The 12818-nt window shown below is 37.3% G+C and overlaps 1 protein-coding gene across 9 annotated transcripts in view; it reads right to left on the bottom strand.

The window, feature by feature from the left end:
- The window catches only part of MAST4 (microtubule associated serine/threonine kinase family member 4), a 293772-nt gene that overhangs the window by 170891 nt on the left and 110063 nt on the right, over window positions 1-12818 (bottom strand). For 4 of the 9 annotated variants that reach the window (XM_068665969.1, XM_068665971.1, XM_068665973.1 and 1 more), the window contains one exon: window positions 6842-6916. The exons of the other annotated variants lie outside the window; for them this stretch is intronic. In XM_068665969.1, the coding sequence (XP_068522070.1) occupies window positions 6842-6916 (75 nt within the window). The remainder of the gene's footprint in view (window positions 1-6841; window positions 6917-12818) is intronic. 9 annotated transcript variants of the gene reach the window in all.

Raw genomic sequence — 12818 nt, 5'->3', positions numbered from 1 at the left:
AACACCAGCTTCCTAATACTGACAATGAAAGTTCCCAGATCAGTGTTGGAACATTGTAAGAATTTGTGAACTCTTGACATAAAGTAGATCACAGCCTAGGCAAGGTTTTCAGCTAAAAACAATGGTAGAAAGACAATCCTTCTTAAATACAGAAAGCAAAACTTAAATATTGATAAATTCTCTTCCACTATTTATATCATTATTTGGTCTCTCTGTATCTGCTACCAATAGTCTCAGGTATATTTTATAAGGTTTTTTTTTTTTGGACTACTAGCATTCTAGCAAAGCTGAGATTAGGATGCAGATAATCTTTTGGTTTATTGCCATTTTATAGCCAATTTCATCCCACTCCTCATCCAATATGGCAGATGGATTGTTCCAAGTCAAACTGCAGTAAATCACATCAGCAACAGTATTAACTTTGTGCAAGCATTACATTTTTCACATTTCCTTTTACCTTTGACTGATCTTCCTGTTCACACTGTTAATAAGGTCTAACCGGGTAAGTGAAGGTTGTTTGAATTTATATCTCTATTTAGTATGCTTGTTTGCAAGGTTATGTTGTGAAATATCTAATAATTAATGGAAAGAACTCTCCAAAGGCACAGGGGTTTCATATGTGAGTGGTAAAACTGTCCATCTCAAAGACTTCCTTGGTGTCCACTTCAATTATGCATCTCTTTGACATGAAATTAAAAATTGAAGAGTAGACAGATACAGCTTTTTCTCTACAGTGTTTTTAAGCCAGCAGGAGGCAACACAATCTCAATCTGCCACAGGGAATGGTATAAAAAATTCTTCCTACTTCCTACATTGATTTATATGAGACATCTGACAGGCTAAGTCCAGCACCAGCATGAGTCTGCATTCATGCTATCAAGACCAAAACATTTAAGAAAAGCACCAGCGTATTCTGGATAATAATTTTCATTATTGAATATAAGTGCATGCAGAATAAAATCATCTTTTGGGGGAGAAAAGGGACTTTTTGGTGACACAAATCTTGTCTCAGTATGTTTGAAGTCTCTCCTGAGAGTTGTGTTTCTTTTTTCTTCAGTTCTACAATTCTGTTCTATTCCAACCCTTTTACTTATGTCCACACTATGCAGGCTTCCCACACTACACTTAAATAAGGATGTATGCCCACCAATTTAACTACATCTGAAGCTCTAGAAGTTCTTCAGTTGCCTTTTTGTATACATACGGGCATTTACATAAGTCAAAGAATTTCTAATACTATTTCTATCCAAGCTATTTCTATTTTTAATCAATCAGGAGGCATGCAAGCACACGGATGGATGCCACACATTCAAAGTAACAGCTGCAAACTTCTAATTATAACTTGATACTACCTGCTACAAAACAAGGGTTTTAGTAAGGAGAAAGGGGAGTATTGCACATTTATTTTGTTTCCATTCGGGGGAAGAAGTTTATAAAACTGATCTAATACAATGAATAATACACTAGTGACAGACTTATTTGTTCAGAAAACCAGTTCTGTAAAGAAGTCAACCCTGACTTGCCAAAGAGAACACCCATGTGTGCTATCTGGCTGCAAACTATCTTCTGCTTCTATTTATATGACTGCTAGACTCTCCATGACCTTTGGTAAATATAACCTTCTAGCAATCAATTGGCCATCAAATCAAATCAAACTACTATCGGCTGTTGCCAGAAAGGAGTGTTAAGGAACAGTATTTATTTGCAGTCCCCGGCCTATAATGTATAATTTCTTTTTTTAAATGAGATCATGTGATGCACAAGTTACAACAATACCTTACTCCTGAAATAGACTCATAGGCAAGAAAACATGTTTTTTAAAACCTTTATTTGTATATGCTGCAGAAATTCTTCAGTCTAAGTTCAATAAAGTTTACTGTACTCTAACTGCTAAAGTACTCACATCAGAATGACTTAAAACATAAATAAACTTAATCTCTGCTGAACTGTCCTCTCTTTAAAATCAGCTTGGTGTTTTTCATTCAATTGATTCTTCTGTCAGCGTTGTCTTTTTTTTTTTTTTTGCAAGCTAACAACATTCAAAGCAATCCTCGTAATTGTTACAGATGTGCCCAAATTATAGTGCCAGCCTCTCTGGAATACAGCTTTATTCTTAACATTCTCACCAGCTTTATTCTTTTTACTGAAACACCTCAAGTGTTTGGGAATAGTCTGAATGTTTTCCCTATGCCTCTTTCTCAACCTCCATGTCCCCATATCAAATTGATTTTTGACCATTACCTTTCCCAGCTTTATAGATGAGTGCTTCCTTTTGCCTTTAATTATTTACATAATTCCTGTAGCACTTTAACATTGACTACCTGTGCTCAGTTTGTGACTCACAAAAATGTTCCAACAAACAAACTACCCTGTAACCTTTTAAGCTTCTGTTTCAAGGCACCACCAAATTATGAAATATAACCAGTAAAAGATGGGTACAGATGACACCTGTACTATCTTCTGTGTATGCCAAAAACAAACTCTGCTCTGTGCGTTTAAGTAGACTAGTTAGAAGCCACCATTTTTTAGCATCCATGCTGCCTGTCAGCTAGAAGATGCAATGACAACAAAAAGGCTACTTCTGATCAGGCAGACACCAGCACGCAGCTAGTATCTCACCCATCCATCCAGGAGTAACTCAGGCTGGAAAGGACCCTGGGAGGTCACCTGGTCCAACTCTCCATGCAAAGCACAGGTAACTTCACAGTGAGATCATGTTGATCAGGGTCTTTTCCAGTCAAGTTTTGAATATGTCCAAGAATGAAGTTTCTGCAGCCCCTCTTTGTCCAACTTCTTGCAGTGCTTAAACACCTTAACTGAGAAAAAATTCTTCTACCTATTTAGATTTTCCCCTTCTGGCAACCCGTGTTTCCCCTCTCATCTTCTCACAATGCACCTCCATGAGTTATAACATCTTCTCTATAACCATCTATTAGTGAAAGACAGCAATTAAATTCAACTCAGCTTTCTCAATCCTAAACAAAGTCAGCTCCTCAGCCTCTTCGTGTACATTGAGAACTCCAGTATCTCTCTTGTATGGGGGGCTCAAATCTGGATGCAGCTTTTCAGATGCACCTGTAAAGTGACAAACTGAGGGAAGCAGAGGGTTCATAGGAACTTACTGGCTAAGCACTTTAAGTACTTTCTGCATAATTCGTGATTACAGCAACAAATACATAAAGGTCCTATTCATACCTTCAGCTGCTGTTTAGCACTAGTTATGCAAGCAAAATAAATGTTTCTGCTACTGTTTGTGGCTTCTTGTTCTGCTGCCAAATGGTCACTCATCCCAAAGCATAATGTGAGGTAAATCAACACTGATATTGATCGGAGCAAGTACTGCTCCAATACCTAGGGAAAACCCAGAATAGTCTCTCTCAATACCTTTTTATTATTTCCCTTCACAGATGCAGGCATCAGCATCAACTATTCCCAGCCTGGCAGAAAATTTCTGACAAAGGAGACTGAAGACATGAGAAACCTATGGAGAAGCAGCTTGTTACTGTCTGAAGCCCAGCTTTCACCAAATCCATGAAGAACCACAATGCTAGACACAAGCTTATGACAGACCCGTTGGTTGACAAGATCCACTGTGCAACATTAGATGTCACATATGCATGTGATCCACGCCTGCAGTACTACCAGGGTGCTGTCAGGGTCCTTGTCCAAGGCTTCCCCTGATGCAAAGTGTAGACTGAGGAATGGAACAGGATACACCTCTCAAGGGCTTCTTCAGTTTAATTAACCAGAGGGTTATTGGCATTCTAACACTTCACAGAAAGTGACTGGCTGACATAACACTTGAATACTGCAGCTGGCTATGCTAGCCCAATTCACAGCACTTTATTACTGTCTTTTATCAGGACAGGCCAAGATCCCCTCCCTTCAGGAACACTGGTCAGCAGTCACTCACCAGCAGTCAATACGTGTCCCTTGCTACTTTGGGTCTCCCCAGTCACTAACGCACACACGCACCTCATACAGGTGCGTATATGATCTAGTATATGATCTGCAGGATGCAGGCTGAGACCTATGTCAATCACCTGTAGCCAGCTGAACACAGGTGGAGGATCTTATGGTCAAGTTGCACACCAATATCCTCCAAATTGCTGAGCGACATACTACCTCTGCAATGGATTGATTAGACACTATGCACAGAGAAGATAAGATGTGGCTGGGCTTTTCAGGTCTCCTTTAACCAGCCCGACACCAACACCAGCATTAAACCCAGCTCATACATCTTCTACGCACATACAATGTGGCCTGAGCAGCACAAGCCTGAGCAGAACAGTAAGGTCTGTGCATTTGTCAAGAGCCCTCAAACATTCAAAGGCACCCTTGTCACCAATTATATACTAGCAGCTATTTTTCACCATTAAAAGCACTAGATATAAAACAATCTGTCCCACAAACACAAGCAGCTGCTGCTTCCATGAGCAACACTGCCTTGTTTGCAAGTCTCCCAAATACTTTTCTTTTCCTATGCCCAGGAGGTTAGGAGCCAGATGCAAGAAACCCAGGGATCAGACATGCAAACCAAAACATCCTTACAAGCCCACCAGTGGACTTTCTGAGGTATAAAAACAGTATTCCTTTGCAAGTCTTTGATTGTCTTACACCACCCCCAGCAGTAGCCCTGATACAGGCAACAGTTTCTGCAAGCTGTGCAGCCTGGGCTTCCATAACATCCTGCCACCTGGGCAAACAGCTGCTGCACAGGAAGGCAAAAGGAATAAAAGGGATCCCACCAATCTTTACAGAGCCGAGAGACAACAGGCCATTTCAAAGTAATGGGTTTGTTTGCTTTTTTTAAAAAATAGGAAGAGCCAAACCAACAAGCTTAAAGACATGCCAGCTTTGTTGATGGCAATTCACTTCCTCTCTTCAACCTAAAAGCATCAGGCAAGGTTCCCCTGGCTTTAAGAGAGCAGCAAGACCAGCAGACTGCTGGCTTCTGCACACCTAGCCCTAACTACAAAGAGCAACTGGCAGCTCTTCCTGAGGCAATAAACTGAGACTGAGTTGTGTGATTAAAAACAAACAAACAAACAACAAAGAACCACTGGAAAAGTTGACAGTCTTGTTGCCTTTCTACAGCTTCTTACTTCCGGAATTATTTGCAGTTGACTCTCAGTCCTGTTCTCCGAGTCTTGATGGAGAAAGCTTCCCTGGACCCCAAAGCCCCCAAAATCATCAATGTCTTGTGGGACCAAGCAAAACAATTAAAAAAAAAAAAAAAGGCTGCCTCAAGGGCACTGCAGCAGGTATGTCTGCAGAGGTGCAGAGAGTTAGCAAGTTAACTGTTTTGTAGGGCTTGCAGGCAAGCTACATTCCTCGTGTGCTAAAGCATCTTCCAAGCAGATGGTCATTCACAGGCTGCCGACAATGTTTATAGGTGGAGAGGTGTGGGATGACATGCTTTGTGCTAAGAGTTCCCCTTTGGATGTTGGGCTGGAATCCAGAAGCAGTGAGCTGCCAATGGACTTGTCCCAGTGCATCAGGATATCCTCCCAGCAGCAAAGACACAAAGCTAGCACAGCTTATGTCCTCAGGATAGCACTCTGGTATGTATTTTTCCTTTGGCTTTTCACAAAGAGGGAATTACCTGGAGTGATTCCTGTGTATATTAATGCACATAGAAACGGTCTTGTCAAGAAACAGTATAGAGTTAGCAAAAAAATAATACCTGCTCCTAAGTAAACTATTTAAAGAAATAAATATTTCACTTACTTTTGCATCTGTAACCCCAGAACTGCCCTTTCCTAGCCCCTCAAAATGTTCTGACAATGTTGTACTTAGTACTGAAAATGTTGCTACAGTCCAAAATGAATAAATAATACAATTGCAATCAGTAGAAGTCAACACAACTAAAACCTAGTGAGTCAACACACTTAACAACAGAAAGACTCTGTCTAACAACAGTGATTTCAGCCACAATTTAGAAAGCAAGATAAGACAGTTTCTGTCCATGTGTAATGCAATTCTTTTTTTTTTTTTTCTTAAAACCACAGCTCAGAATTCTTTCAAGACCAGGACTACCACCACTGATCTACTTCAATCTGTATCGATTGTTATACAAAAATATTACCATCAATTTTTGCACATATCAAAATCAAAAGCAAAGTAGAGAGCGGGATTTTTGGAGGATGGTACTAACGGATACACAGCTTAATTTTTGCTTAAATCTAACAAGAAGTAGCAAAAAACAGGTACAGCTGAACAGCTACAGATGTTCTGAAATATACACTATAAAACAGTTTATTAGTCTAGATATTAAAAGTTCTGCAATATCACATTCACTGAGTATCTCAAACTTTTTTGCATACTGTTACCAGAAAACACCTCTAAAAAGGTGGATCAGTCTTGTGAACCTAACCAGTACTGCTATTGTATATGTTAATATATGCTTTTGATGCCAAAGTCTTTTTTTTCTCTGAAAGTTCCTATCAGAAGTTGATAATAGAATACTTGATTATTTTTCATACCTTGCCAGTATTTTAATCAATGTAAGCCTTTTGTTTAAGACACAAAGAATTGACAAGTTGAAGAAAATAGACATAATGGAAAATAATCAAACCAGAACAGTCCACACAGCTTCTTTTCAGTATGCAGATACATCTAAAAATTTATCCCAGCGTTTTAAAGTACAAGAGTTCCACACCAATAGGAATCTCACCAGTGCTGAAAATTCACCTTTAGAGACAGAATGATCGTATCACTTGCAGACAAGTAATAACTGTATCTCCTACCAAGCACACATAAGGTCTTCTCTTTAGTAACAAATATTCTGCTGACATAATATTCCACTTCTTAAAAACGGTCCTTCAATGAAAGCACTCACTTTTGAAGCCGCTGGTTCCACTAGTCTCTGACGGTGACGTGTTGAGCTGAAATGACTCTTCTGAGGCGTCCCTTCCTGACAGCGAATGGAGAAAGGAGAGGGAGAAGAACAGAGAAAAGGGAGGGAAATGGATCGTGGAGGGGATGGAATGGAGGATGTTGGAGAAGGGAGAGGGAGAGTATTTAACTGAACTGCATTTTCACTAACTCTGTAAAAGCTTTATGAAATCAAATTTCAATAATTTCATCATACAAATATCAAAGAAAATGAACCTTTTGGTAGAAGTAGCCTCATAAGGCTTTTATGTATGTATTATTCATATGCATTTAATGATGCATATGCTGTGTACTTTAAATAAGCATATATACAAGTCTACTTCATTTTTAGATTAGCACATTAAGATCAAGATTAATTTTGCTGTTCTCATGTCTTTATATTATCTTACATTTTCCATATCCATGGAAGCTGCTGCACACAAAAGAATCCAACCCATCAGTCATCTTGCCCAGCTGGATCTATACTCTAACTCAAAGATCGGCACCTATTCTAGTGAAATACAACCAAGACTTCCATTCTCCACCCAGAGCTTCAACAATCAACTACTTCATGTTTTAGAGATATGTACCTAGCAGAGATTAGTACCTGTTCCTGAGAAAACTTGAGAAGTAAGAGATTCACCCATGGAAAGGATAATCATTTCCTCTTTCAAAGGAATCTGAAACTGCATTCCACAGAAAAACACAGAAGAACCACAGTCTTTGGATTATTTAATATAATACCTTGCTGTAACCAGGCTGAAAATCACCTGGATTTGTTGGATTTGCAAAAGTAAGATTACCTCTTAGACTTTAAACAGAGAACCAAATGGTGCACTGTTTGTTCTTGTTACTTCATTTGGTTTCCCCATCTTAAGTAAACAAAATTCATATCAAACAGCCTCTAGAATAGGGAACCAGTTTGTCCCTAATGTTTTCCTACATGGAGCTGCTTGCATTTCAGAAAAGTAAAAACTAATATATCATCCCAATGCATACTCAAACTGCTTAAATACACACAAAAATTGAAACCAGAAACAAATATAAAATTTGAGCAAAAAAATATATTTTTAACAACTAAGTTGTAAAGTTTTAGTTTGTACAAGGGAGAAGTATTTGCTTCTCCTTTTCCTATAATAAAAGGAAAAAGCGCCATAGATTTTATTTATTTTGCTGGGCTTCCAGTCCATCAGACCAGTACATCAGATTATTAGAGAGGCTTTGTATCTTTTTCACATTCACGCTTTCCCCTTTACTGAAGTTTTCATCTTGATATTTTTCAGACATCGTAAAGCTGTATCAAAGAGGTGCTCCTCTAACACAACTAAGAAATATTCTACATTCAGGTATTAGAATAAAGAGCTTTTATAGAAAATGATTATATTTATCCCTACATCTTGACAGACTAAATACTTACTGCCAGCTAAACAGTTTTGCAATGTTTTAATCATCTAAAACAACAGCACTTACTCTGTTTGCTTTCAAAGTTCAGTAAATTTCTAAGCTAATTTTCTATGCAAATTCTACTGAATATGGTTACTGAATTTTCAGCAAGTAATTCATCACAAACAGACCGAAGATTAAACAGCTACTCTGTCATTTCTAGAAATTGTAAGGCAACCACAAAATTTAACTTGCTCTTTAACTTCGTAAATATTACTTTTATCAAAAATAAACACACTCTACTGCATTTCAAATTTCAGCCTTTATTTAGGCTGAATAATTAAAAAATCATATAATCATAATAAAATCATTATCAGATGTTACCAAACTTCCAGAATTATAAAATATTTATATAAAATATGAAATATTATAAAGCATCTTAATATGCAAAAAAAGTATAAAATGCTTAGCGACTTCAATAATATGCTGCTTTATGATCATCATCATTGCTGAAATTTGCCTGGCGGTCTCATTTCTTTCCGACAACAGGAAAAAAGGCCCATCACCACCACTTAGAGGCTTTGTAAAAAGAAGCAGGTTCCTGGAAAAATCTATAGGATGCAATGAACTATGAGTAGAACAAACTACTTCCAGAAGACACACTTTTTTCACATGAATAAACAGCTATATCTAAGAGGCAAAAAAAGGAGAAAGAACACTGCAAGCAACTAAGCAAAGGAGCAAGAACATAGTAGTGAAACAGAGTTCCCTTGCCTCTGTCAGAGTGCTGGTCAGTAGGGTTGCCAGTAAAGATATACTTTTCTTTCTCTGAGTTCAGTCTTTAGAAACTCATTCCCATTCACTCAGGAAACCATTAGCTGGAGTTCCTAACAATGTACTAATAGAAGTACATGAGTAATACTGGTTTCGCTGAACAACAGTATGGAAATTTAAGTCAAGAAAAGAAGATAAGACAGATACTGATGGAGCAGCATCTAGATCTGAATTGCATGCTTAGTGTCTGACTGGAACTATTACTGTGTCTTTGGCAATAACCATGAAGTGCTCCTTAATAATTCTTACTGTGAATAGTTTTACCCGTCTTGTACCAACAGAGCTGCGGGAATTAATCACTAATATTTCATCCTACCTGCTTACTTAAATGGCTTCCTGGAATCAACAGTACAAAATCATACTCAATCAGTCAAATGCTCTGATACAGTCCCTTGAGGAAGGGCCAAGTAATAAAAAAAATCATTAACTTCTCTAGTGAATAAGTGCATCCAGAAGAAGTTTCATAGAGAACAACCACAGTTTTGCAAGCTAATTAAGCACAGGGGAAACTAGGCACACAACTCTGTTGACTTCAACATACATAACCAAGCACTTCCCAACTCAGGGTTTTCACTGCAATTAGACAGTAAACGCTACTTCCTTGCTTCCACTTAAGAACCTATTCTCCTTAAAGCTAAATTCAGATGCACAGATTGAACTGTGGAGTCCTTCAAATTTTAAATTTTCATTAACAGCTTTTGTAAAAAGGAATTTTAAAAGTGTTTACATGTATTTACATAGATACATAGAAATTACCGTCAACACATAGAATATTCTGTCACTGCGCTAACTGATCGCTTCTTCCAAACTACAAACCCCATTAAATGTATCAACGTGTTGAACAAAAATTAAACTGACTAATTATGAATGTTTACCTGTATAGAATGTAGAATAACAGAAATCTTGAACATACGTGTTTGTATTTGATCACAAAAGACTATCAAAGTACAGAACTGATCACCATTTACATGTTATATTTGCCAGCAACACTTCCATACAGTAGTGCAGAAGTATGATTAAGACAAGAAACAGTGATGTAAGCAGACTAAGTCTTGGGAGGAAGGGAGAAATCTATCACCAATATTAAAATATGTCAGAACAATTAACACTGATGGAAGAACTGGAAGTGTTTTTTCCAGGGGCAGAAAAATCTTAACATCATCTTATACTTTAACAACTACTTATAATTTAACAAGTGATAACAAGATAAACACTTCTACACACCACTGCTTTTGCTGGAGTTAAGTGAGAGCATTTTCTACTAACACACACATTAGAAATACAAGGTAGTGCAGGAAGAAGTCTCAAAACACTAAGGTTGTCTGAGAAATTGTGCCAACTAGTCAAAAACAAATTAAACATTGGGTTTGCCCATATTTGCCTATAAAATATTTGCCTATAATATTTTTAAACTAGTTTTAGAATAATGTCTCTGAGCAAAGCATACAAATTAACCAGAGGTGGTGTTTTTTTTTGGTTCTGTACTCTCTTCACCATTTTTTTTTTTTTAAGTACATACTGAGAAAGTGAAGCTACAATTACTACAGAACATGAGCACTCTTACTGAAATTGGAAAAAAAAAGTCAAAAGGTATTTATCCAGTGATGTCCATACCCCACAGAGCACAATAGCTGATGATTTTTCCAGGATATGAGATACTAGCTCAAAATCCTCTACCTGCTTAATACTCAGGACACAGAAGATTTACATCTTGTTTCTTCACCAATGTATTTTAAATACTCTGTCTCAGTCTCTCTATAGACACTCTAATTTGTACAGCCATAGTTGCGAGCAGAAATACTGCAGTCTGCTATTTAAAGCATGCATCTGATGGGGAAAAGATAAGGGTCAAGTGCCTGCACCAAATCAGGATGAAAATTCACGACTGTTTCTCTTTCTCACTTTCAAAGCCAGTATACAAATCCTTTGAAGAGTCTTCTCTAAAAAAAAAAAATCAGAAAATTTTTAAAAATGTAAGATGGACTTGCTTGTATTTCTGAAAAGATATCCACTGGTTTAATGGAAAATGCACTTCAACTTGTCAAGTATTTCTGTTGATCTCAAGACTCTGCTTTTCCCAACATAATTTTTATCCCTCCTTAACAAAAAGCCTTCTACTCTCAGTATGACACCATGCAAACCCAGCTCTAACTCAAAAAGATCTGGTGAAAACAGTCAAAGATTATACATATCACAGTAAGGTTATGTCATATTTAGCCAACAAAAGATAGCAAGTAGTGCAAACTAACCCAAATTAATAGAGTCAGCATCACAGAAGGAGTTAAACATTTGGTTACAGTTGCAGAAGGATTTGCCAATTGTGAAAGACAAGAGAGGATACAAGTCTGGAGACAGTGAACTTCTGTTCTAGAGCACTGATAGCGCTATACATGTAGGTTCCAAGCATGTAAGTATTTCAGTTGCTACAATATTCACACTAGGGCTTAGTAAGAAACTCCAAAAAGGAAAAAGCCCGCAAAAGATAAAAATCTGCTCTACCCTAGCCCCTTTCTAAGGGTCTTCTTTTGAACAGTTGCAAACAAATGTAGTAATATTTCAGAGGAAAGCAATACCATTTTCACAGATACATTTATAATGAATATTCTCTGTCCTCTGCTTCAATGTAACTAGGGTTAGCAATACAATGGGAAAGTTTTCTCACCGCTTTTAAAGCGTTATTTGTCCTTCCATTACACGATATTCTAAATCCAGAGTGAATAATAGTACTAAAAGGTAGAAACTGCCATAAAAAGAAACACTCTTAGTCCCATCCAGAGAAAAATTAAAACTTGAAATAGTTTTCTGATTAATTTTTTTTGGAATATGAAACCATTTTATGTAAAAGAATAAGCACAATTATAGCGTGCACGTAGTACCCAAAAATTTGATTCACAGCAAATATCATTTGTTATCTTTTAACCTTTCCCTGACATCCAATAAGAAAGTAGGAGAAACTCCTTGGAATACAATCAATCAAAATAGCGAAGTATTCATGAACACAGCAGAAAAAAATGACTTATGTTTCTAGGTAAAATAAAAATAAATAAAAAAAACTTAAAGGTTTAAAGAGCATCTCCCAAAAGGAGAAGTGTTAAGGAAACCTAGCCGTAGTAATTCCTGATAATTTTATTCAGTTGCCCAAGTAATTTAGTGGATCATTATCACAGACAAAATCTTTGTAGTGCATCAATGCCCCCTTATGCAGGGGAAAAAAACAAAACAAAACAACACTACCATGCCCTTCCCTTTACCATTTAATATATAAACTAATATAGCTGAAAAATGGATGCTGAAAAGGGTCTCCTTCCTTCCTATTATGGCTTGGAATCACCATAAGGTCAACTTAATTCTTTCCTGACACTAGCTAGCAAGAGTGGTAATCTTCAGAGGCCCTACCTTCCCTCTCATTACATTATATTACATTAACCCATGTAACATGAGATCCTGTACCAAACTGGGAAGCTGGGAATTCTTCTGTTACTGGCATTTTATTTTTTCTTCCTGCCTCTCTTTCAGAATGTACTTCAGGAACAGTCCAGAGCTTTGACAAAAAGACAGTTTACACCAGGAAAAATCCCATTATAACACAGATGTCATTTCACAAGCATAAAAGTAGAACTAAATCAATGTGATTATTCCTATGACAAAGGAATGAATCTTCAAGACTATTAAAATGCATATGTGGGCTGTGCCTCTAATGATACCAGGAATGCTAAACCCATATA

This window comes from Anas acuta, chromosome Z (assembly GCF_963932015.1).
Source record: "Anas acuta chromosome Z, bAnaAcu1.1, whole genome shotgun sequence".
NCBI classification, from domain to species: domain Eukaryota; kingdom Metazoa; phylum Chordata; class Aves; order Anseriformes; family Anatidae; genus Anas; species Anas acuta.
The sequence above is the reverse complement of the archived record's forward strand: the minus strand, read 5'-3'. Positions and strand labels throughout refer to the sequence as shown.